The 25,506-nt window shown below is 44.5% G+C and overlaps 1 protein-coding gene across 1 annotated transcript in view; it reads right to left on the reverse strand.

The window, feature by feature from the left end:
• LOC126456197 (dynein axonemal heavy chain 8-like) overlaps nt 1-25,506 on the reverse strand; it is a 503,569-nt gene that overhangs the window by 372,667 nt on the left and 105,396 nt on the right. Inside the window, exons 12-14 of the mRNA XM_050091951.1 lie at nt 21,094-21,236; nt 18,289-18,469; nt 1,767-2,191 (exon numbers count right to left, since the gene is read on the reverse strand). Of these exons, the coding sequence (XP_049947908.1) occupies nt 1,767-2,191; nt 18,289-18,469; nt 21,094-21,236 (749 nt within the window). The remainder of the gene's footprint in view (nt 1-1,766; nt 2,192-18,288; nt 18,470-21,093; nt 21,237-25,506) is intronic.

Below are 25,506 nucleotides of genomic sequence, written 5' to 3' on the forward strand. Positions count from 1 at the left end.
GTAGAAAACAAGAAATACGTTTAGAACTCTTCTATCAGGTTGTTGTCAGTATGTTGAACTACGTGTAAGAAGTTCTACAGGGTGGTCCATAAGTGAAACACAAATGGAGAAACCGAAATATAAAGCTAGTTAGGATGAGATAGAAGAAGAGGAAAATTTGTTTGGCTGTGTTACCAACATGGTGGCAATTTTGGAAGCCACCATCTTTGGTGCAATTCTTAATTTTGAAATTTATACAGGTGTCATGTCACATAATAGTCAGATAGAGAACTACATGAGATAATTAATTGTGTCTTTCTTTTGAGGATAGTTTCATTCATTCTCGAGCTATGACTGGTGTTTCTTCCTTACATGTGACGTGAGATTTGATGGCGTTAACACAGACCGAACACACTGAGATCGTCCTGGTAACAGGATAGAGGAGTACCCGTGTTGTCGCAGAGGAGTTCAAGCACCACCACTCAGTCATTAACCAAAATGTGGCTTTGTCGCAGGAAAGAAAAAATATTATCGTTGCAGTGCAGAAGCTCTGTAAAAAATGTGTTTGAGAAGGCCGCGCGCAGAATCACTGTTTGGGGAGCGCGCGTGGGGGGATGGGGGAAGGCGAGGTCTTGGCGCTAGATTCCAATTTGAGCTAGGAATATGGGGTAAAAAAATTTTTGTTTAGCCTGAACCAGCGGCCATTTGTGTAGCCATCAAACATCTATCTTAATTAAGCTATGTTACAGTATAGCAAGTTTTGAACGACGAACCGGAGCTGGCGCCCAGGCAAATTGTGCGGAACAATTAATTCCTTTTGAAAAAGATGTTAATTGGGCTGAAATTAATGCAGAGTTAATGGCATCATTTGTATGTGCACCGTTCAGATTTTACAAGCAAATACGTGCAAAAAAACACGTTTTTCTGGAAAGTTTTTGTAGCGAACCACTTCTGTACCTTAAATGTGTACGAATCTGTTCGCCGGCCGCAGTGGTCTAGCGGTTCTAGGCGCTCAGTCCGGAACCGCGCGACTGCTACGGTCGCAGGTTCGAATCCTGCCTCGGTCATGGATGTGTGTGCTGTCCTTAGGTTAGTTAGGTTTAAGTAGTTCTAAGTTCTAGGGGACTGATGACCACAGATGTTAAGTCCCATAGTGCTCAGAGCCATTTGAACCATTTTTACGAATCTGTTCAAACTTTGCTCTGAGATAGATAAGCGGATAAAGTCAAAACAATATTTTTGTATCCAGAAATCTTTATCCGTTGTCGCGATATGTTGGTGTAAAGTCGAGCACGTAGAATTCATTATTACGTGAATTGAATTATGGGAAGGAGAGGATATGTGAAGATGTTTTGATTTTAACGTCTTTGAAGCCGCAGGATAAATTCCTTCTTTTACATCCCTAATCCTGTTCAGGACATATTCGCCTTTTTTGCGCTGTGATAGGAACATTTTTCATTCTGGTAACTATACAGAGAAAACTGGACGATCGAAAACGGATAAATCGCCATCAACCACTATTCTGGCATCTTTGGTAAGAGTCAGACTCGTCGCATCTATCTGATTCACGTGTCACATGACCCTCTTTCCGTTTGAAAATTACGAGTTGAATCCAAGACAGTGGCTTCTAAAATTGTCCACACGTTGGTAAAATAGCGTCACAGGTTTCCTCCATCTCCAATTTCATACTCCTTGACTTTAAATTTCTGATAAACGAGCCGTTTTCATTTTCGGACTGTGTGGATGGACCACGTTGTTGAGTGGGTATGAGAAGCAGGGCGACGCACCTCCTGGTCGAAGGTCCTGACGCCCTCGAGCAGCTCCTGCAGGAAGGGGTGCTGCACCTCGACGAGCAGCTGCTGCACCTGGTTGGCGCTCAGCTGCAGGTTGTTGAAGGCGTAGCGCAGCGAGTCTGCGCGCTCGGCGTCCTCGCGCGGCACGTCCACGCCGTAGTGCTCGAACGTGGCGTACACCTCCTCGATGGGGCCGATGCCCATGTCCAGCCGCAGGAAGTTCTGGCGCACCGCCTCCAGGCACGCCATGGCCACACGCACGTCGTCCAGGTCCTTCACCTTGCGCTGCAGCACGCTCGACTTCTCCTTGATGAACTCCATCATCTCTGCCAGCTTGGCGCGGTAAGCCAGGCTCAGGTACTTGCCCAACAGGATCTTCCACGCCATCGATTCCTTCAGCAGCGCCTCCTTGAATTTGTCTGTGTTCAAACATATTCATACACTGTTATTGCAAATCACATCGTTTCTACAGAAGGAGCAGAATATTTGAATAAACTCGATCGTAAAGGAGAAGTTACATGATAGCCATTCTGACACCTCCAGAACAAAATTACAAAGCTTGTCAGTAAAACTGGCACACCAAGAATGATAGGGAAGAACGAAATTGTGCTTATTGTAACAATGAAGTTTATGGTTCAAATGGCTCTGAGCACTATGGGACTTCACATCTGAGGTCATCAGTCCTCTAGAACTTAGAACTACTTAAACCAAACTAACCTAAGGACATCAAACACATCCATGCCCGAGGTAGGATTCGAACCTGCGACCGTAGCGGTCGCCCGATTCCAGACTGAAGCGCCTAGAACCGCTCGCCGGCCGGAGTGGCCGAGCGGTTCTAGGTGCTACAGTCTGGAACCGCGCGACCGCTACGGTCGCAGGTTCGAATCCTGCCTCGGGCATGGATGTGTGTGATGCCTTAGGTTAGTTAGGTTTAAATAGTTCTAAGTTCTAGGGGACTGATGTCCTCAGAAGTTAAGTCCCATAGTGCTCAGAGCCATTTTTTAGAACCGCTCGGCCACATCGGCCGGCAATAAAGTTTATTTCCGTCAATGTTCGAATAAGTTGTTTAATACCTATACCAACTTCGAACGACTAGTCACTATTAGTAGCATATAAATATTTCACAGACATAACGGGGCAGAAGGCGTTACGTGTCAGAACATGCTAGCGGCCACGAATTAATTATAGGCTATTGATAATAACTAATTATACCCTCACGGATAGCCATGCATGTTAAAGCATCGGAATGGGCTGAAAACGTTTTGCCGGCACGGTAGCTCAGCGTGTTCGGTCAGAGGGTTAGCTACCCTCTGTAATAAGAAAACTGAATGAATGGATCAACGATGAACTTGAACAGGTGTCATGGGACGCCCGCACCGAACAAATGCAACGAACGATGAGGAACAAAATGAGATTAGAAAAAAAAGCGTGACGTTGGGAATTGGGGAGGTGCGGCAGCCATGGATCGAATCCGTCCGGCGGATGAAGGGGAGCTTTACTATCTTTGGCCCGAAAAAAGCATGTTTTTTGAGAATTCTTTTCTCTGGATGTGTTATAGATATCAATGTCAAATTTGATCAAAATGTTTATTGATATTTTCTCTACAAACTAGATTTTTTCGACCGGAAATGTTGAAGAGCCGAAGAGCAAAAGTGGAAGTGCCGTCGGAACGAAACAAAATTTCGATGTAGACCTCCACGCGCGGTATGTCACAGGTCAGCCGGCTCGTCTGAAATCAAAACTGAGTTGACGTTAGCGAAGTATGTAAGATTCTTTAGGAGTTGTACCTCGCTTAAGTTATTTGGGCCATAGGAAACAAAATGGTGGCCATTTGAAAAAAAATAGGGTTTTTTCATCGATTTTTCGAATTCGTCGGCCAAGTGAAAATATTTATATTTGATGGATCAAAATAAAAGTGGTACAACTCCTAGACAATTTAGTTAGCTTCTTCGGAAACAAAGAATCATGCCAAACGGTTCAGTGCCGGCCGCGGTGGCCAAGCGGTTCTAGGCGCTTCAGTCCGGAACCGCGCGACTGCTACGGTCGCAGGTTCAAATCCTGCCTCGGTCGTTGTTGTGTGTGATGTGCTTAGGTTAGTTAGGTTTAAGTAGTGCTAAGTTCTAGGGGACTGATGATCTTTGCAGTTAAGTCCCATAGTGCTCAGAGCCATTTGAACCAATCTGTTCAGTAAATCTGAAGCTTCCACACCGCGCGATAAAAAAAAGTCCTTTTGAGAAAAACGCGTTTGAAGTTTTGATTACCTATTACCTATTACCTGTTACCTATTACCTGAGTTTGACAGTTTGACAGAGCACTGAAAGACCTGAGTCGAAACAAGGCCCCCGGAGTAGACAACATTCCATTAGAACTACTGACAGCCTTGTGAGGGCCATCCCTGACAAAACTCTACCGTCTGGTGAGCAAGATGTATGAGACAGGCGAAATACCCTCAGACTTCAAGAAGAATATAATAATTCCAATCCCAAAGAAAGCAGGTGTTGACAGATATGAAAATTACCGAACTATCAGTTTAATAAGTCACACCTGCAAAATACTGAAGCGAATTCTTTACAGACGAATGGAAAAACTGGTAGAAGCCGACCTCGGGGAAGATCAGTTTGGATTCCGTAGAAATGTTGGAACACGTGAGGCAATACTGACCCTACGACTTATCTTAAAAGAAAGATTAAGGAAAGGCAAACCTACGTTTCTAGCATTTGTAGACTTACAGAAAGCTTTTGACAATGTTGATTGGAATACTCTTTCAAATTCTGAAGGTTGCAGGGGTAAAATACAGGGAGCGAAAGCTATTTACAATTTGTACAGAAAGCAGATGGCAGTTATAAGAGTCGAGGGACATGAAAGGGAAGCAGTGGTTGGAAGGGAGTGAGACAGGGTTGAAGCCTATCACCGATGTTATTCAATCTGTATATTGAGCAAGCAATAAAGGAAACAAAAGAAAAGTTCGGAATAGGTATTAAAACCCGTGGAGAAGAAATAAAAAATTTGAGGTTCGCCAATGACATTGTAATTCTGTCAGAGACAGTAAAGGACTTGGAAGAGCAGCTGAACGGAATGGACAGTGTCTTGAAAGGCGGGTATAAGATGAACACCAACAAAAGCAAAACGAGGATAATGGAATGTAGTCGAATTAAGTCGGGTGATGCTGAGGGAATAGGATTAGGAAATGAGACACTTAAAGTAGTAATGGAGTTTTGCTATTTGGGGAGCAAAATAACTGATGATGGTCGAAGCAGAGAGGATATAAAATGTAGAATGGCAATGGCAAGGAAAGCGTTTCTGAAGTAGAAAAATTTGTTAACATTGAGTATAGATTTAAGTGTCAGGAAGTCGTTTCTGAAAGTATTTGTATGGAGTGTAGCCATGTATGAAAGCGAAACGTGGATGATAAATAGTTTAGACAAGAAGAGAATAGAAGCTTTCGAAATGTGGTGCTACAGAAAAGATTAGATGGGTAGATCACATAACTAATGAGGAGGTATTGAATAGAATTGGGGACAAGAGGAGCTTGTGGCACAACCTGACTAGAAGAAGGGATCGGTTGGTAGGACATGTTCTGAGACATCGAGGGATCACCAACTTAGTACTGGAGGGCAGCGTGGAGGGTAAAAATAGTAGAGGGAGATCAAGAGATGAATACACTAAGCAGATTCAGAAGGATGTAGGCTGCAGTAGGTACTGGGAGATGAAGAAGCTTGCACAGGATAGAGTAGCATGGAGAGCTGCATCAAACCAGTCTCAGGACTGAAGACCACAACAACAACAGCATAACTGTAATATTATGCAACTTACGTTCAATCTGCTATTTCGGGTCTATAAACTAGTCCTTCCTCATAGAGGGCGTTCTGCTCGATCTGGGCAATCCTGTGCTGCTCCAGAGCCGCTCGTACGGCCGGTGACAAGCAGTTTTTGGCCGCTTGAATCTGGTTGTCGCCCGAATGCTTGGCGTACTGCGTCGAATAGAGTGCCAGGGTGACGTCCATCGTTGTCATGGTCTTAAGAATTGCTGAATACGTTTCGTTGAAGCTGCTCGCTGCCAGGAAAGTCGCAATCTCCACAGTCTACGCACTAGAATGCAAATGCTTGGGGGCTAACTTCCAAACACACGCGTTCAAACTTTCATTTGAATTTTGTGTGTTTTCTCCCAAGCACCGGTACAATAACTCGTCCTCCGAAAGAAAAAAAACTGTTGCGTGAAAAAGGCCGATTTCAGATAGGTGCATTTTTTGTTCAACCTCGAATAACAAACATTTCCGTTCCGTATTCGGAAAAACCGTTTCAGGGGTGGAGTCTAAACACTTTCATGGATCCAAAAATACAATTTAAAAAAATCGATTTTTTGAACCAAAAGATAGTAAACCTCCTCTTAACGACGACGGCCGGTGTGCCGGCCAGCCTTTATGAGATTTTAAGGCAATTTCCAACATCTCACTTGGCAACTACCAGGCTGGTACTCAATTTCCGCCTCAGTTACACAATTCGCAAACATTTGCAAACCTTTCGCTCACTTTCAACTATACGCACACATTTGGGCTACACATGTATGCCTTTATGAGATTTTAAGGAAATTTCCAGCATCTCACTTGGCGACTACCAGGCTGGTACCCAATTTCCGCCTCAGTTACACAATTCGCAAACATTTGCAAAACTTTCGCTCACTTTCAACTATACGCACACATTTGGGCTACACGTGTATTCCACCCAAGGGCTAACAGGGTGGCGATAGGAAGGGCATCCGGCCACCCCTTACACTAATCATATCAAATTCAGATTAAGAGCAGCCGACAAGTTGCAAAGGATAAAGTAATCGTTACCTTGGTTTTCTAATTCAGGTATTTACAAGCTAACCTGTAATAACTGCCCCTCATATTATATTGGTCAAACTGGCAGAGTGGTGAAAACACGATATAAAGAACATCTATTAGGTAAAAAAAGGAACGAATATTCACAACTCTACTTTTGCTGAACACCTCTTGATAACCGGCCATACGCCTAAACAGTTAGAAGACACGGTTATCCTACACAGACAGGTCAGAGGACGGAGACTAGATCTGTGGGAAGAGCTATTTATTTTTAAACATCTAGAGCTCAAAGACGGCAATATACTGAATGATCAGTTGAACCTTGCCTGTAGACAATTTTTCGAAGGCTTCAAACCCGTACAGTTTAATATATAACATTAATGCTAGTAACCTCAGTAGTCTATTTCCTCAGGAAGCTATAATGCACTTTCAAATCTTTCAGTTTTTTTTTTTTTACTTTATTGTTATTTTAAAACCTGTACAACAGGCAGGCTGTCAGCAGCACACTACGCTGCTCTTCAGCCATAGAATATACAAGGAGCAAAAACAGTGAGAAGACACATAAGTCACAGAACGGTGGGCAATAAAACAGGAGACACATAGAGACAAACACGGAGCCATTCACACTCGTCGATAATCCACACTGCTAGCTGATGAGACGATGCACAAACACCAAAGATGACGATGGCACTGGTGAACGATGGAGTGGACGGTGAACACTGAACACGAAACACGACGGCACACACATAAAACACTGATGGCGGTGATCTCCGGCGCGCGAATGTCCACGTAACGTGTGCGAGTCCGGGGACCTGCCAAGAGGGGAAAGGGATGAGGTGGGGGAGAGGGGAGAAAAAGGATGCCAATGGCTGAGGAGACGGGGGCAGGAGGAGAGGGACAGGGGAGGGGAGGCCCGGGGGAGGAGGGGGGAGAAAAGGAGGAGGGAGGGAAAAGGGAGAGGAGGGAGGGAGGGTGCCCAGAGGAGTAAGTACAGGAGGAGGGCGGGAGGATCAAAGTTGGTAGGAGGGGTAGATGGAGGGGAGGAGGGCATCATCAGGGAGGGGGAGCTGGCGGAAGCCACCTTGGGAGAGGGTAAGGAGGGTGGAGAGATGGAGACCGGGTGGGACGTGCGAATACAGGCGCGGCAGCGGGCGGGGGTAGGAGAGGATCGGGGAGACGAGCGGGTGAGGAGGATCGAGTTTGCGGGAGGTGTACAGGATCCGTATCCTTTCAAGGAAAAGGAGGAGGTGGGGGAAGGGGATGAGATCATAGAGGATCCGCGTGGGGGAGGGGAGACGGATGCGATAGGCGAGGCGGAGAGCATGGCGTTCAAGGATTTGGAGGGATTTATAAAAGGTAGGGGGAGCGGAGATCCATGCTGGATGGGCATAACAAAGGATAGGGCGGATGAGGGATTTATAGGTGTGGAGGATGGTGGAGGGGTCCAGACCCCACGTACGGCCGGAAAGGAGCTTGAGGAGACGGAGGTGGGAACGTGCCTTGGCTTGGATTGTCTGGAGATGGGGAGTCCAGGAGAGGCGATGGTCGAGGGTGACGCCAAGGTACTTAAGGGTGGGAGAGTGAGGGCGATGGGACGGCCATAGACGGTGAGATAGAAATCAAGGAGGCGGAAGGAAGGGGTGGTTTTGCCTACAATGATCGCCTGGGTTTTGGAAGGATTGACCTTGAGCAACCACTGGTTGCACCAAGTGGTGAACCGGTCAAGATGGGATTGGAGAAGGCGTTGGGAGCGCTGTAGGGTGCGGGCAAGGGCAAGGAAGGCGGTGTCATTGGCAAACTGGAGAAGGTGGACGGGGGGTGACGGCGGCGGCATGTCCGCCGTGTACAACAGGTACAGAAGGGGGGAGAGGACGGAGCCTTGGGGCACACCGGCGGAGGGGAAAAAGGTGTAGGAATCGGTGTTATGGATGGTGACATAGGAAGGACGGCGGGAGAGAAAGGAGCCGATCAGACGGACGTAGTTAATGGGAAGGGCGAAGGTTTGGAGCTTGAAGAGGAGACCGGAATGCCAGACGCGGTCATACGCACGTTCGAGGTCCAGGGAGAGGAAGATTGCGGAGCGACGGGAATTAAGCTGTTCGGAAAGGAGATGAGTGAGGTGAAGGAGAAGGTCGTCAGAAGAGAAGGACGGCCGAAAGCCACACTGGGTAACGGGAAGGAGGCGGTGCTGGCGGAGATGCTGGTGGATGCGGCGGGTGAGGATAGATTCCAGGACCTTGCTGAAGACCGAGGTAAGGCTGATGGGACGGTAGGAAGAGACGGCGGACGGCGGTTTGCCAGGTTTAAGGAACATGAGGATACGGGAGGTTTTCCACAGGTCGGGGTAGTAACCAGTGGACAGGACTACATTGTAGAGCCCGGCCAGGGTGGAGAGGAAAGAGACAGGAGCTTCACGAAGGTGACGGTAGGTGACACGATCGTGACCAGGAGCGGTGGTGCGTTTGGTGCGGAGTGTAACAATGAGATCCTGTGTAGTGATAGGGGCATTGAGTTCCGTGTGTGCAATGTTGCCCAAGTACTGGAAACCAGGGGCGAGGGGAGGGACGGAGGTGTCAGTTCGATCGCGGATATCCAGGAAGAGGGAGTAATCGAACTGGGGATCATCGGGGATGGAAAATACATCGGAGAGGTAGGAGGCAAAGTGATTGGCCTTACTAAGGGTGTCAGGGAAAGGGTGATCATCATGGAGAAGAGGATAATAGGGGGAGGGTTTAGTTCCGGTAAGGCGACGGAAGGCTGACCAGAACTTGGACGAGTTGATTGGTAGGGTAACATTTAAACGGGTGCATGTCTGTCGCCAGTCCCGGCGTTTCTTAGCCGCGAGCAAATTACGAATGTGTCGCTGGAGTTGCCGGTGGCGTCGTAGTGTGTCCGGGTCACGCGTGCGGAGGAAGGCACGGTAGAGACGACGGGATTCACGGAGGAGGAGAACGGCCTGTGGGGGTAAGGTAGGACGGTGGGGGTGGATGGCGACAGTAGGGACGTGGGCCTCCACGGCCTCAGACAAGGTCTGCTGGAGAAAGGGGGCGGCATGGGTGACATCGTCAGGGTGGCGGTAGGTGAAGGGGTGGCTATCGACCTGGGTGGAGAGGGTATCCCGGTAGGCATTCCAGTCGGCACGGGAATAGTCATGGAAAATCTTTCAGTTCACTACCTTTTATATAATGGTTTCTTCTCACGATGTATGGCTGCCACTACAGCGGCCCTCATGTAATTTTCTCTTATTCTATAATATGTAGTAACTGGATTGTGGACCAGGTTTCGTAATTTATGTCTTAAGAGCCATTACTGATTTTTCTTAAAGTTTTGACTTATATATGTTCTATGTGCTTCACTAATATGGTAATATAACTTTTATATTCTGGCTGTATAGGCCACTGCATGTAACTCACGGCGGAAGCGCCACCTGTCTTTTTGATGTATGTATCTACGTTATCGTTCCTATACCCCCCACAATGTCATAACGGGAGTGTTAAATGCTTTCCATTTTATTTATTGTCACTCTATTTAAGAACGCATTTAATATTGATATTTCAAATGTTACTTCAGTACGCCAAACGGCACATAGTTCGCGACCTGAGTGCCACCTGCCCTGGCCTGCAGTGCTACTACGCTGGCCGATTTCACTCAGTCGCTTATGCGCTCTCGAACTTCCATGTACCTATTTTATTTGTCTGACAAACCCTGTTCTCAGGGCTATATTTTATTTGACTAATGAAAATATGCAGATGTTTGTAAAAACGATAAGGACATATCGCTTCATGTTAATGTAACACTGTAAGTACCAGGAATCCTTCTCACATCTTGTAATACAATATTTTCCTAATATATGTTAAACTTTATTCTTGACTCATGTTTCATACCTTAATGTAAATTACTATGTTCATTGTCCCCAGGCCGTCTTCTGAAGAAGATAGATTTATATCTATTGAAACCTAGGTAAAGATTACTTTATCCTTTGCAACTGGTCGGCTGCTCTTAATCTGATTACGTGGAACCGTTGCTGTAGCGCAGCTATGTTTAAAGTACATATCAAATTCGTTAACAACCATGCCGACCCTGCATCAATGCGGGACAAAGGCACAAGAAAAGGAAGCAGATAATGGCTAATCAACCAAAACCGATACAAGTATTAAACAATTTATTTGAGCGCTGATTGAAATAAAGGTTATAATTAAAAATAAAATGCTCACTGATGTTTTTCGCTATGAGGGGCATTCTACAAGTAATTCAACACATTTTCTTTTGTGAAAGCATGTCGCTTTTATTAAGGATTCTAACACATCATGTTATTCCCCACTCTTTTGGCTACAAAATCCTATTTTTCAACATAATCTCTGTCCAATGCACGGCTTTACGGCACGTTGCCGGGAGGGCACGTATGCCTGCACAGTACCACTCCACTGATTGACGTCGGAGTCAACGTCTTGCTGCCTCAGTAACCTCCCCATCATCCACGTACTGTTTCCCGTGGAGAGCATCGGTCATTAGGCCAAACACATTGGTCTTTATGGACTTCTGTTAGGTGGCGAAGACCCAACGAACACGCACCTTTGAGTACCCCAACTGGTGGACGGATGTGTCAGCACTACCAACAGAGATGTCCTGTTGAACAGCGAGGTGTTTGTGATCCGTTGATCACCTCGAATGAGAATGTCCGCTCTTTCCAGTATTGCAGGAGCTACAGCTGTGTGCGGCTGGCCGGTACGCGTGTGACCGGACAGGTCTGCGCGACCTTGTTACGATGATGACAGATGCCTCGCTCAAAAACTCACCGTGCTTTTGTACAATTACAGGTCTCCGTAGACATCAATATCTGCGATGCTCTTGTTTTCCGCCAAAATAAACTCAATGACAGATCTGCTTGAACCCACCTCCACTACAGACGCCATTGTGAGGATTACATATAGCGCCACTACATATCAGACCTTTGTTAAACTGTAGGAGATGAAGAGGGAATATTCTACGATGTCCCACAACAAATTCCGCAGTTTTCAACAAAAACTGGCCGAGAAAAAACTGTTGGATTACTAATAGAACGCCCCTACTAGCTACTTTGCAAATACGCAGATTACTTATAGTGCATACACAGCACACGGCGATGGTTACACGTTTAAATTCGTAGTGGTGGGGATACACAGAGTGCGAAATTTAGCACACTGATCTGTCAGCTTTGGGAGCAACGATGTCTGTAAGCCAAACGACCTCGATTGGACCTAAACTTGGATGAAAATAAGGTTATGCCAAATGGTTCAAATGACTCTGAGCACTATGGGACTTAACATCTGAGGTCATCAGTCCCCTAGAACTTAGAACTACTTAAGCCTAACTAACCCAAGGACATCCATGCCCGAGGCAGGATTCGAACCTGCGACCGTAGTGGTTACGCGGTTCCAGACTGAAGCGCCTAGAACCGCTCGGCCACACTGGCCGGCAAGGTTATGCCATTCCATGTTGCTTCAACTCTGTGCCAGAGTACATGAATCTTAATGGAAGATGATCGGTGGCGTGGCAGTCTCTCAGAAAACCCATGGCCAGTTTTAACTAAATTGGAATCCGTTGGAGCATGGGAGATTGTTTTTAATGGGTGAGAGATCCGAAAAACGTGGTAGTCATGGCAACAGTCGAGCACCTCTTCTGTCGCGGTAGATCAGGACAGCATAGAGAAACATCTTGTCTTGCTTAATCTTACTGAAAGATAACGCCACCGAAACGTCGAATACACGTCTTTAAAAAGTCAGAAATAAAGTGATTGTGTCTAGAATACTGGTTATGCATACCAGAGGTGACCGCGCTGTATATCCAATGTCATGCCACAAAATCGCGCCGGCCGCGGTGGTCTAACGGTTCTAGGCGCGCAGTCCGGAACCGCGCGACTGCTACGGTCGCAGGTTCGAATCCTGCCTCGGGCATGGATGTGTGTGATGTCCTTAGGTTAGTTAGGTTTAAGTAGTTCTAAGTTCTAGGGGACTGATGACCACAGTAGTTAAGTCCCATAGTGCTCAGAGCCATTTGAACCATTTGAACCACAAAATCGCGTCAAGTGATAGATCAGTGACAACGACAAATGCAGTCTGGCAGCGTCGTTCCCCTTGGAGCCTCCACACACGGATACGTCCATTGTGATGCAAGCAGAAGCAGGACTCATCTCAAAAGACGATGCGGTATCTCTCTTATATCCACTGGTGTTGTAGGTGCCTTTCTCTGCTGCTGCGTCAAGGGAAGCGACAACAGTGGTCGCAGTTCTACAGTCTGCGGTGCTCCAGACATCGTCGCACTATCCCTGTGGAAACCGTCTTGTCCCAAATGAGCCCATTTTCTAGTTCAAAGAGCATGATGTGACAATACGATCTTCTATGGCGGGGCGAAAAGTACGAGTAGTACACTTCCTGCCAGTTTGACATTTGTTGCACGTCGCCTTTTTGGTCTTGCAATTTTAATAGCCAGCGGTGTAATTTGGCATGACTCTCGGCACAGACTATCACTGGCACCGCAGTTAGTGTGTGGACAATCATGGATGATTAAGTGACTGTAGTTGAGGATAGCAAAACATGGGCGTAATTGCTGAACACCGTTCTCGGATGTTTTTTAACAAAGGAGGATCCAATAGTACTGCTCCAGACTTATTCCATCACCACTGAAAAGATGAACGATATGGATATTAGTGTCAACGGCTTTTAGAAGCAGCTGCAATCGTTAAAAATTAACAAGGTCTGCAGGCCATATGGAACCTCTATCAGATTACCCACGTAATTAGCCGCTAGTCGTCCCTATTGGAACCGTCATACCCTGCAAATAGGCGCTAATTCAGTTTTCAGTTCTTGGGGTTACAGGAAAGGGGGGGGGGGGAAGGGGAGGGGGGCAGACGGGTCACCGTTTGCTACTGCCACCCCCTTCCCACCCAAGCAGATCTTCCATCATCCTCACTTTTAACGTGCTCCGATGCCTAGATTTTTATAATATAACCACAAAAAAGTAAAATATTTTAAAAGAATAGACGAATAGTAAGTCATTCTCTGGTACCGAGCGCCGCGGGTTTCGAATCCGCCCCAGACGGCATGGACCTCGATTACCAGTAGAGGTCTCTCCAGCCGTCGGACATGTCCGAAAGACCAGACACCATATCCATATAAGTATGTAGTTCTGGTAATACCGGCCATGTCCGTCCTCTTCTGTGCGGATGGATACATGTTACCCGAATTCTTATGGGACTTGGTAAGAATGTCGAGTAATGAGTGTGTTGGGTAGGGACACTACGAATGTAGTGTGTGGACATATAAGGTGAGAATGTGGGTCTCGCGGGAGGCGTGCGCGAGATAGTCCTTGCAGTCGCACTGTCCTCTGTGCCCTCAGTGGCTCAGATGGATTGAATAGATCTGCTACCCAGAACCCACGCCTACGCAATGAGAAGACACGTTTGGACGATTTGGCCTGCTGTAGGCGGAGACACTTCAGGTCAGGAGCTCCTGTAAAATCTGTTCTTTAACTACAAGTCGAAAAAAAAACTTTTCCTTATTTATGTCTCATAATTTGTTCTTAAAGGAAAAAGAAATTTGATTTTGACCTTGAGAAACTTTTTTTTTCGTTCCGAAGATTGCTTCTTCGCCATCTAGACGAAGGAGACTAATTTTTGTTTACTGGACGGAGAAACCAGTATAATTGGTAAAATGGATAGAGCGTCTGCCATGTAAGCAGGAGATCCCGGGTTCGAATCCTGGTCGGGGCACACATTTTCACCTATCCCCATTGATATATATCAACTCCCGTCAGTAGTTGAAGGTATTAATATATAATTCTAATTTGGGCCTCTTGTAAGTTGAACACTGTTCTTATTTAAGTAACATAAATGGTACAGTGCGAAGTAGTATTATATTTTCTCCGATACCAGTCAGCAAAGGATAACATTTTGAAAATGTCGTTTCTGTATAAGGTAAACGTAGAAGAGATAATTAGTGATTCTGAAGTAGCGAGTACAGTTATTTTCTGCATTATTTAAATGCTGACTGGATATTCAGCCTGGTTGAGTTTTTAGTTCTGCATGAATTTTTGGCAGTTAGACATACTTCCTCTACCGTATCCACTGACAATTTCGCAAATCGTACATCGGTGAGACAGTGGAGGTGCCACAGGCACAAACGTGACACACAAGCCTAGCAGAGTGCCGCTGCGGATCACTGCATGGAATCTGGCCACACCACGGAGTGTAAAAAAAAAAAAAAAAAAAAAAGTACTCCTCTGCCATCAGGAACTGTAGACTTGAAGTAGTATAAACCAGAATTGGCAGGAATTTGGCAAAGATAGAGGGTGTCGTCTTAACAAGGCACTAGGTATGATGTGGGCGCAGAATGAAGCGGGATGTGACCTCATTGACAGGCATAACAGCAGGCAACAATCTCCATCACGGCAGCTGGCACCTGGGTTTGGACCATCGATGAGGGGTAAATAGACGTCTCACTACATTCCTCAACAGTCACTTGAATATGGCAACAAGTCACGCTAACGTGTAATAGCAACGGCTCCGTCCGCCAGAACGAGGTGACAATCCAAATGGCCGGTCAAGCGCATCATGACCTCCTCCAAACAAGTTATCAAAATCATTTAAACTTATAATTATGGGCAATAAAGTAGCATGAAGACTAAGTGTTTCGAAAAGGATGAGAACTTCTACATTTTAGTTACTTTCCTGAGGGTCTTCCCACGTGAATGGGCTTGCGGCCTCACCAGCTGGCTCATTTACATGTTGACCGTACTTCCTCCCCATACTCAATGCTAACAGCAATACCGACACGTTCGTGAATAGAAGGAAACTTAGTATAGCAAAAACTAAAGACATTTTAGTGAAGAAAAGAATTGGAAACAACCTAAGCAAACAGCTTTCCCTCATTTACTTGTTCACAAAGTCATAATCATAGTCATGTTTGAAATACTAATAACTCTTGGGTTTTAAAGAGGGTAAATTATGACGTTGGCAAAGTTATGAAATTAGGTTAATATCAGACACCTTAAATCAACTGCACGGTTCACGTATTGGACGCGTACTTTTCAAGTTATAATTACTCTGAAAAGCAATTTCTCCGAGTTACTGCGGGGTAGCCGCGCCGTCCTAGGCGCCTTGCCACGGTTCGCGCGGCTCCCCCCGTTGCAGGTTCGAGTCTTCCCTCGGGCATGGGTGTGTGTGTTGTCCTTAGCGTAAGTTAGTTTAAGTTAGATTAAGCAGTGTAAAGGCCTAGGGACCGATGACCTCAGCAGTTTTGTCCCATAGGAACTTACCACAAATATCCAATTTCTTCGAGTTATGCTATAGCCAGGTAGTAAGTTCTCATGTAAACAAATTATTAATTTTTTACTACTACGTTAAAATATTTTACATATACAGGGTGAGTTTTTCCACATTGTACAAACTCTAGGGATTGATCGATGAGAAGAGACGGAACAAAAGGGTCTAATGAACTTAGGTCCGGAAATGCATGGTTTCCATGCTAGAGACCATTTATTCAATCATGCTTTGTTACAGAGACTGCGGTCTAATACGCGCTGTACCATGAAGCCGCAGTTACAATATTGGTTTCCTTCTAGAGGGCGGTACTGTTCCTCGTAAGTCATACCCTAGCGCTCTCTCCTGCCATAATGATTGGTAATGTTGTATCAGACTCACTTCTCTTGCTGATTCAGCTTGTAGTGGATGTGATACAGCAGTGTACACAATGGTTCCGTATTCGAATCGCGAACTTGCCGACATGGTGTTTACTTACGGAAAGGCCAGTGGCAACGGGTGGTGGGCAGCAAGGGTTGTATCGTAAGACCTATCCCCGCCGATAACAACCACAGCATTCAATGTTTGCAACAGTGTTTCGCCGTTTGTCTGAGACTGGGTCATTTCAGGAAGCAGGAAATCATGAAGGACGTACCCGAAATGACTGGATACCAGACTTTGAGGAAAATGTTATTAACACTGTGCAAGGCGACCGCCATGTCAGTACCAGGCAGTTGGCCCGCCAGTACAGGGTAAGCCAGACGACAGTGCAGAACATTCCCCATGACAATTGTAAGTACCCTTATCACTTACAGCGTGTGCAGGGCTTACTAGCGAAAGACTTTCCACATCGGGAGCAGTTTTGTCACAGGTTTCTTCACCAGGCGACCACGATTCCGGGATTTGTATCATCCATCCTATTCACAGATGAGGCCACTTTTACGCGGAGTGGTATCTTCAACTTTCATAGCAGTCATCTGTGAGATAGTATGCAGAACCACCATGGTACGGTGACAGCGAATCATCAGCATCGGTGCAGCCGGAAAGTGTGGTCCGGTATAATCGGCGACCGTGCTTTGGGACCAGTCTTTCTTCCACATCACTAACAGGCCGGGACTATCGTTTCTTGTGGATGACTTTACATCCCCTGCTGGAAGAAGTGCCACTGACGATTCGAAGGGTTATGTGGCTGCAATATGATGGTGCTCCAGCCCACTTCGCCGTTAACGTCCGGGCGCTTCTCAATCGTGTCTTCCCTGGTCGATGGATCTGATAAGCATTGTCTGCTCGTTCACCAGATCTCAACCAGTGCGATTTCTGGTTATGGGGCCACCTCAAAAGTATGGTTTATGTGGTTTATGTAGAGCCCATTCCAGCAGTGGAGACACTGGGGCAGCGTGTTCATGCTGCCTTTAACACTGTTCGTATGCAGCTTGGCCAATGTGAACGTGCGAGACAGAACATGCTACGGCGCGCACACGCATGCGTTGAGGCACATGGAAATCATTTTCAGCACATACTGTAACTGTGGCTATATGGTACAGCGCGTATTAGACCGTAGTCTCTGTAACAATATGTGACTGAATAAATGGTCTCTAGCATGGAAACCGTGTATTTTCCGATATAAGTTCATTAGACCGTTTTTGTTTCGTGTCTTTTCATCGATCAATCCCTAGAGTTTGTACACGGTGGAAAAAAGCATCCTGTTTATTGTTATTAGTAACATATAACAAAACCGTAGACATCCGTGGCATATTAAAAGTGAGTAATGACAAGTTATATTTGTTCTCGGAATGTAGGATTTGGAGAGAAATGGTCAAATTTTTGTGAATTCCTTAGGAACCAAACTGCTGAGGTCATCGATCCCTAGACTTACACGGTACTTAAACTAACTTATGCTGAGAGCAACACACACACACCCATGGTCGAGGGGGACTCGAACCTCCGGCGGGAGGGGCCGCGCAATCCGTGATATGGCGCCTCGAACTGCGCTGCTACTGCGCGCGGCGCTGTGGGGAGAGAGGAGATCACACAGAAGAAAAGCTCTGGAGTGGGCGTAGGCATCATTCTCATCTGGGGTCTCTCAAAAGATACACAACGATGAACCATATTTTGACAGTCATCTTAACTAACAAATGTGACCCCCCCCCCCCTTACCTCCCGAATCGAACACTAGCTCCGCACCTGGGCGAAATACCGAGAAGAACTTACATGAGAAATTCGTGGAGGTAATTTCCGTTCGTGTATTTTCTGTACACATTGTGTTTCGTTGTACTTAAAAGAAGTAACCTCACACAAGTCAATGTGTAATTTCCAATTCCTCTTGTATACAAGACTGTCGATTTACACTGCACCAATTAGAGGATGTAATAAATTTAATTCACAATATAAAGATTAAGGAACTTTCTTGTATGCTTACCCATGACAATTTCTAGCGTTCGTATGACGTGTACGTCTGGAATTCTCCTTATCTGTTCGCTTGTCTCTTCATATTTCTCAAATTCTTCCTTTATCTCCTGTATAATTGGATCCTTTTCCACAAATTTTATGACTTTCTCCTCTCGGTCATTATCCCACAAGTAAGCATACGTCAAATAATGCTGAAAACAAGAAAAACATACAACGAGCATGAAAAACACTACCACGAGCAATATGGTTTTATCATAGGTATTTCCAGAGGCACAACAATATTTATTTGCCGAAATAACGTGGATTTTGTTGAATGATTCGTATTTTTCTTTGTCTATTCCAAGAGGTAGAGCAAAATTTTGAGATTCGTTACATTACAGATCCTCGATTCAGACGGGTTGGGACTGAGAGGTTCCCAACTGGAGATAAATGGGAGGAAATAATCACGAAAAGTTACAGTTCATTTGCCTTAGAACAAAGATAAACCTCCCAAAAACCGGACGCAGGGTTTGGAATGCTTTCGTATGTGAGAGTGTGAGTTGGTGTACGTTAGTGTGGGTGGGGGAGGGGAAGAGGAGGGGAGGGGGAAAGAGAGAGAAAGAGAGAGATAGAGAGAGAAAGACAGCTGTATTCATGGATCTGTATATGTGCCAATAATATGAGATATTAGTGATTATAATTTTTGAGAAGTTCTGGCGACTGCGATTGTAGATTACTACTAATAGAAGTGGTGCTGTAAATAACGTGGCCCTCAGTGTACAGGAAATGAACGAAATAATATGAAAAACTTGCTATAAACACCTCATTTCCGGAACTTCTTTTTTGACTCACCTGTAGCTTCCTAACGCTGTCTTTTGCTTTGTACTATTTTGTAAACCGGTACGTCTGTGCTCATTGTGGTCTTACGTTGATTGCCATATTTCCGGACCTTTCACATATCAAACGAGGGCTATTTCTAACAAGGGAAATTGCCCATCGCGCCCCTCTCACATTTAGTGGTAAGAGGGCGCAGTGGACAGCCTATCAAAAACGGAAGACATATCAAACATGAAAACAGGAAGAAGGTGTACGTGTACTGAACTGTGAGAAACAAGCAAAACAGGAACAGTGTACAGTCCATGGAGAAGTGCAATATTGAGGAGGCGGAAACAGTCTAGGCACCGTGGTTAAGAGGTCACGGTGTTAGACTATAAAACGGACGAACAGTGTTTAGCGCTCTCCCATGCAAATTTCATTTTTTTCCTCTGCTGTTCCTCAACCAGAAAACACGTCTGGTGTGTCATACACTGCATTAGTAATAGTACGTATGTCATATGATAGGAATCTCTTATTGACGCACCTAATTTGTACGCTTCGCAAGTGAGTGAGACGTGCCTACTTGCTCGATTTAGGTGTTCGTATTAATGTGAATGTGATTATTCCCAACAAAATGATGAAAACATAGTAATTTGTCACATATGCTGCAACAAATCAACGCAACGGTTTCACAATCACACAGTTTCTATGTGCTCTATCAAAACATATATTTTTAACGTTTTTGAATTTGCATTCCGTTTTAGAAGTTTTGACTCTTGAATTCCTGTTTGTAACCTAGTTCACACCCATTTATTTGTTGTTTTCATTTATGCGAGACGTCTATGTGGTATCTCGCCTGTTCTCATTATTCAGTCCCACATGACGCATATTCTGTAACCAATATATAGTATGACAGCTGCGAATACTACAGAAAGAGAACAAACATTTCAGTGACCGGACGAACAGTTCATAACGTTATGATAAACAAAATAAAATAGTGGCACGAGGGAGTTTTGTACACGGTTCGGCAGCCTGACAGTCCAACACGGTGACCTTTTTTTTTTATCTCATTTTGTTCGTTAATGTTCGTTGCGTTTGTTCGGGGCGGACGTCCCATGACACCGATTGGAGTTCGTCGTTAATCCATTCACTCAGTTTTTTTATTACAGAGGGCTGCTAACCCTCCGACCGAACACGCTGAGCTACCGTGCCGGCAGCCGCTTAACCACGACGCAATTGTTTCTGGCTTTCACAGTCCAGTACATCTTCTTCCTGTTTTCATGCTTGATCTATGTTCAGTTTTTGACGGGGTATCCATTGGGTCAGCTTATCAATATGCCTGAGGGGGGTACGATGGGACGTTTTCCTTACAAGTGCCCATATCTTTGGTCTATTTGGTGAAATAGTCTCAATTATTTCTAGAAGGAATAAAGAAATTGGGCAGTGTCTGGTTGCTGGATTTACGTATATCAGCAATTTCATCCACAGCCACGGAGATTGAACACCATTCTCATGATTAAAATAAGTCTCACTTCTATAAGTAGTGTCTAGAGTTATTGTATCATCTGTTCTAGAGGTTACAAAATTCAAAGAAAATCTAAATATATAAGTGGGAGTGGAAAGGTGGCTAGTAATGACTACGACAATAATTAGGTGAGGTTTTAACAGTATAGCACAGGAGGGAGACTGCGTAGCGTTTGAAAAGAATGAAGGTGAACATTATTCTTTCCTGCGTCTTTCATGCACAAGGCCTACCTATGAAGGCACAGCGATCTGCAGTAGATAACTGTTTATTTCTCTCAGTTAGTCAGTTGCAGATCGGAAATTTTGATACAATTTCTACATCGAGTATTGTTGTCTGTTTGAAACAGGCTTTTATTATATTCGTTCTATAATGAATTCCGTTATGATTAACTACCAGCACAGAATATATGGGACTTGAATTTCAGTTTGACCATTGGGTAATTGGATGATTTCAGAAACCCAAAATCTGATGTAAGATACACGACTCATAACCTACATCTATGAGTTTGTTGACTTCCGGTTTGAGCATCGTGACAACATTCCTCAGTGTCGACATCGTGCGGTCCACATCGTTGTCGGCGATGACGCTGCGGAAGTAGTTCTTGCCATATGATGCTATTGCAGCGAAGTCGGCACCCTCTGTAAATAATGAGACAAGTATCACCCGTTAATTTCAATTCCACAACAAGAAACAAAAAGACACATTTATGAGAAATATATCCTGTCAATGCGCTTCAGGAGAGCTGGGTGAACAGGGTTTTCAATCCCGATAGTCCTGAAAGCAAATTCAGAGCTTCAACTACTGTACACTTCGCCCAGTAAGTGGTACAATGGTAAATGTTTAGAGTACATTAAATACAGTGGTAGTACAAAGAATCCACATATACTGAAGAATTTACAAATGAACATTACGACGACAGTTACAATCAGCGTACAGTTACTCCATAAAGATCGCGAAAGGAATGTGCGTGTTACTGAGCAGGGCTGTCATTTCGTTGTATTGGTGGCGAGTGTTTTTGTACTTAGTATGAGACTGAGTGTTCATTCGCGGAGCCTTTCATTGTTGCTGGCGACTGGCTATAAATGTTACAGCTTTTAATATCGAAGATTAAGCTTTTTTTAAAGCCAAATGGATTTAATTTTGGACTGCTGAAATTCTGGCCAGGCGAGAACTAAAAGTTCCTTCACTGCCTTCAAAACACTGAAAATCAGCCAAGTTCTTGGGATGTAGGAAAGGTGTTATCGATAAAAACCACGTCACACTGTAGCTTCCCGCATCATCAGTTCCGAGCAGGAGGTTTAATTTTCTAAAGTATATGATTCTGATTCTAACGACCTAGTTACATATGGTTTCCTTTAATTCATCTCCATCTATATGATTACTCTGCAATTCGCAATTAAGTGTCTGGCATGGCGTACATCGAACCACCTTCAATCTATTTCTCTACCGTTTCCCTCTCGAACAGCGTGCGGGAAAAATGAATTGTTAAATCTTTCCGCACGAGCTCTGATTTCTCTTATTTTTTTAATACGATCATTTATTTTTGTTGCTTTCAGAGGAAAAAGTTCTTGACTGAAATTTCGTGATAACATACTGCCGCAACAGAAAATGCCTTTGTTTTAATGACTGCTAGCCCACCTCGCTTTTATATCCATGGCACTCTCTTCCCTGTTTCACGATAATACCAAACGAGTTGCTCTTCTTTGAATTTTTTCGATGTCCTCCATTAATCCTATCTGATGTGGATCCCTCACCGCACGGCAATACTCCAGAATTGGGATCACAAGCGCAGGGTAGCTAGTCTCTTCACTCTTACATCTGTTGCATTTCTAAGTGTTCTGCCAATAAAACGTAGTCTTTGACTCACTTCCTCCATAACATTATATAACCTATGTGATCGTTCCAATTTAAGCTATTCGTAGCTGTAATCGCTAAATATTTAATTGATTTCAGAGCCTTTAGATTTGTGAGATTTATCGTGTAACACAAATTTAGCGGATTCCTTTTAGTACTCATGTGAATGACCTCACTTTTTCATTATTTAGAGCCAATCATGGACCTTCCCGTTGGTGAGGTGGCTTGCATACCTCAGTGATACAGATAACTCTACGGTGGGTGCAACCACAAGGGAGGAGTGTCTGTTGGGACGCCAGACAAACGTGTGGTTCCTGAAGAGGGCAGCAGCGTTTTCAGTAGTTTCAGAGGCCACGGTCTCGATGATTAACTGATCTGGCTTTGTAACATAAACCAAAACGGCCTTGCTGTGTTGGTACTGCGAACGGCTGAAAGCAAGGGGAAACTACAGCCGTAATTTTTCCCGAGGGCATGCAGCTTTTGTATGGTTACATGATGATGGCGTCCTCTTGGGTAAAATATTCCGGAGGTAAAATAGTCTCCCATTCGGATCTCCGGGCGGGGACTACTCAGGAGGACGATGTTATCAGGAGAAATAAAATGGCGTTCTACGGGTCGGAGCGTCGAATGTCTGATGCCTTAATCGGGCAGATAGATTAGAAAATTTAAAAAGGGAAATGGATAGGTTGAATTTGGATATAGTGGGAATTAGCGAAGTGCGGTGGGAGGAGGAGCAGGATTTCTGGTCAGGTGAATACAGGGTTATAAACACAAACTCAAATAGGAGTAATTCCGGACTACGTTTAATAGTGAATAAGGAAATAGGACTGTGGGTAAGCTAGTGCGAATGTCATAGTGAATGCTTTATCGTAGCCAGTATAGATATGAGACTCACACCCATCACAGTAGTAAAAGTTTATGTGTCAACTAGATCCGCAGATGGTTAAGAAATTGAAGAAATGTCTGATAAAAGAAAAGAAAATTTTTCAGGTAGTTGAGGGAGACGAAACTTTTCTTGTGATGTGGGACTGGAATTCGGTAGAAGGTAACGGAAGAGAAGGAAAAATAGTAAGTGAATGTGGGCCAGGGAAAGGAATGAAACAGGAAACCACCTGATAGAATTTTGCACAGAGCATAATCATCGCTAATACTTGGATTAAGAATCATGAACGTAGGTTGTACTGATAGAAGAGACCTAGAGACACCGGAGAGAGTCTCGAGATTAATTACACACACATCAAAAAAAGTTTTGCATCACCTCGGTTCCCAAAACTCCTGAAGATAGACGTTGACTGTGGATATTGTATCATAGACACAGTCCCTTTGACTGTTCTGAGATGTCACTAAACCAGCCCAAAGAAGTAAACAACCATGTATTAGTAGCGCCTATTAGACGGAGGGGGTCCGACAGCCGACGCTACGGTCGCAGGTTCGAATCCTCCCTCGGGCATGGGTGTGTGTCATGTCCTTAGATTAGTTAGGTTTAAGTAATTCTAAGTTCTAGGGGACTGATGACCTCAGAAGTTAAGTCCCATAGTGCTCAGAGCCATTTGAACCATATAGGGAAGATGAAATTGTAAGTAGGAAATGGAAGAAGACGTAGATGAAGATGGCATGGCAGAGATGATACTACGAGAAGAATTTGACCACGCACTGAAAGACCAAAGTCGAAATAAGGTAGCAGGAATAGACGACCTTCCGTCGGAGCAACTGGTGTGCAAGATGTATGAGACAGGTATAAAGCCCTAACATTTCAGGAAGAATTAAATAATTCCAATTCCAAAGAAACCAGGGCCTGGAAGTTTGAATATTACCGAACTATCAGTTTAATAAGCCATGGTTGCAAAATAGTAACATGAATTATTTACGGAAGAATGGAAAACTGGTAGAAGTCGCCCTCGGGGAAGATCAGTTTGGAATCCCGAGAAATGTAGGTACATGCGAGGCATCAATGACCCTACGACTTATCTTAGAAGATAAGTTAAACAAAGACAAATTTACGTTTATAGCATTTGTAGACTTAGAGAAAGCTTTTGACAAGGTTGTCTGGAATACTCTCTTTCAAATTCTGAAGGTAGCAGGAGTAAAATCAGGGAGTGAAAGGCTATTGACAACTTGTACAGAAACTAGACGGCAGTTACGTATAAGAGTCGATGGGCATTAAAGGGAAGCGGTGGTTGAAATGGAGTGAGACAGCGTTGTAACTTATTATCGATGTTATTTAATCTGTACAGTGAACAAGCAATAAAGTAAACCAAAGATAAATTTGGAGTAAGATTTAAAGTCCAGGGAGAAGAAATAAAAACTTGGAGATCTGCCGATGACATTGTAATTATGTTAAGAGACAGCACAGGACTTGGAAGAGCAGCTGAACGGAATGGACAGTCTTGTAAGGAGGATACAAGATGAACATCAACAAAATCAAAACAAGGATAATGGGATGTAGTCGAATTAAATCAAGTGATGCTGTGGGAACTAGATTAGGAAATAACACATTGAAAGTAGAATTATTTGGGCATCAAAATAACTGATGATGGCCGAAGTAGAGAGAATATAAAACGCTGACTGACAGTGGCAAGAATAGCGTTCCTAAAGAAGAGAAACTTGTTAACATGGAATATAGATTTAAGTGTTCGGAAGTCTCTTCTGAAAGTCTTTGTATGGAGTGTAGCTACGTATGGAAGTGAAACGATGACGATAAACAGTTTACACACGAAGAGAATAGAAGGTTTTCAAATGTGGTGCTACAGAACAATCCTAAAGATAACTAATGAGGAGGCAATGAATGGAATTGGGAGAAAAGATATTTGTGGTATAACATGAATAGAAGAAGGGATCAGTTGACAGGAAACATTCTGAGACATCAAGGCATCACTAATTTAATGCCGGAGGGAAGTGTGGGGGCTAGAAATCGTATAGAGAGACCAAGAGATGGTTGCAGTAAGCGGATTCAGGATGTAAGCTGCAGTAGTTATCCTAAGATGAAGAGGCTTGCACAGGTTAGGGTAGCATGGAGAGCTGTATAAAACCTGTCTTCGGACTGAAGACCACAAC

Source organism: Schistocerca serialis, chromosome 2, assembly GCF_023864345.2.
Source record: "Schistocerca serialis cubense isolate TAMUIC-IGC-003099 chromosome 2, iqSchSeri2.2, whole genome shotgun sequence".
Classification (NCBI taxonomy): Eukaryota; Metazoa; Arthropoda; class Insecta; order Orthoptera; family Acrididae; genus Schistocerca; species Schistocerca serialis.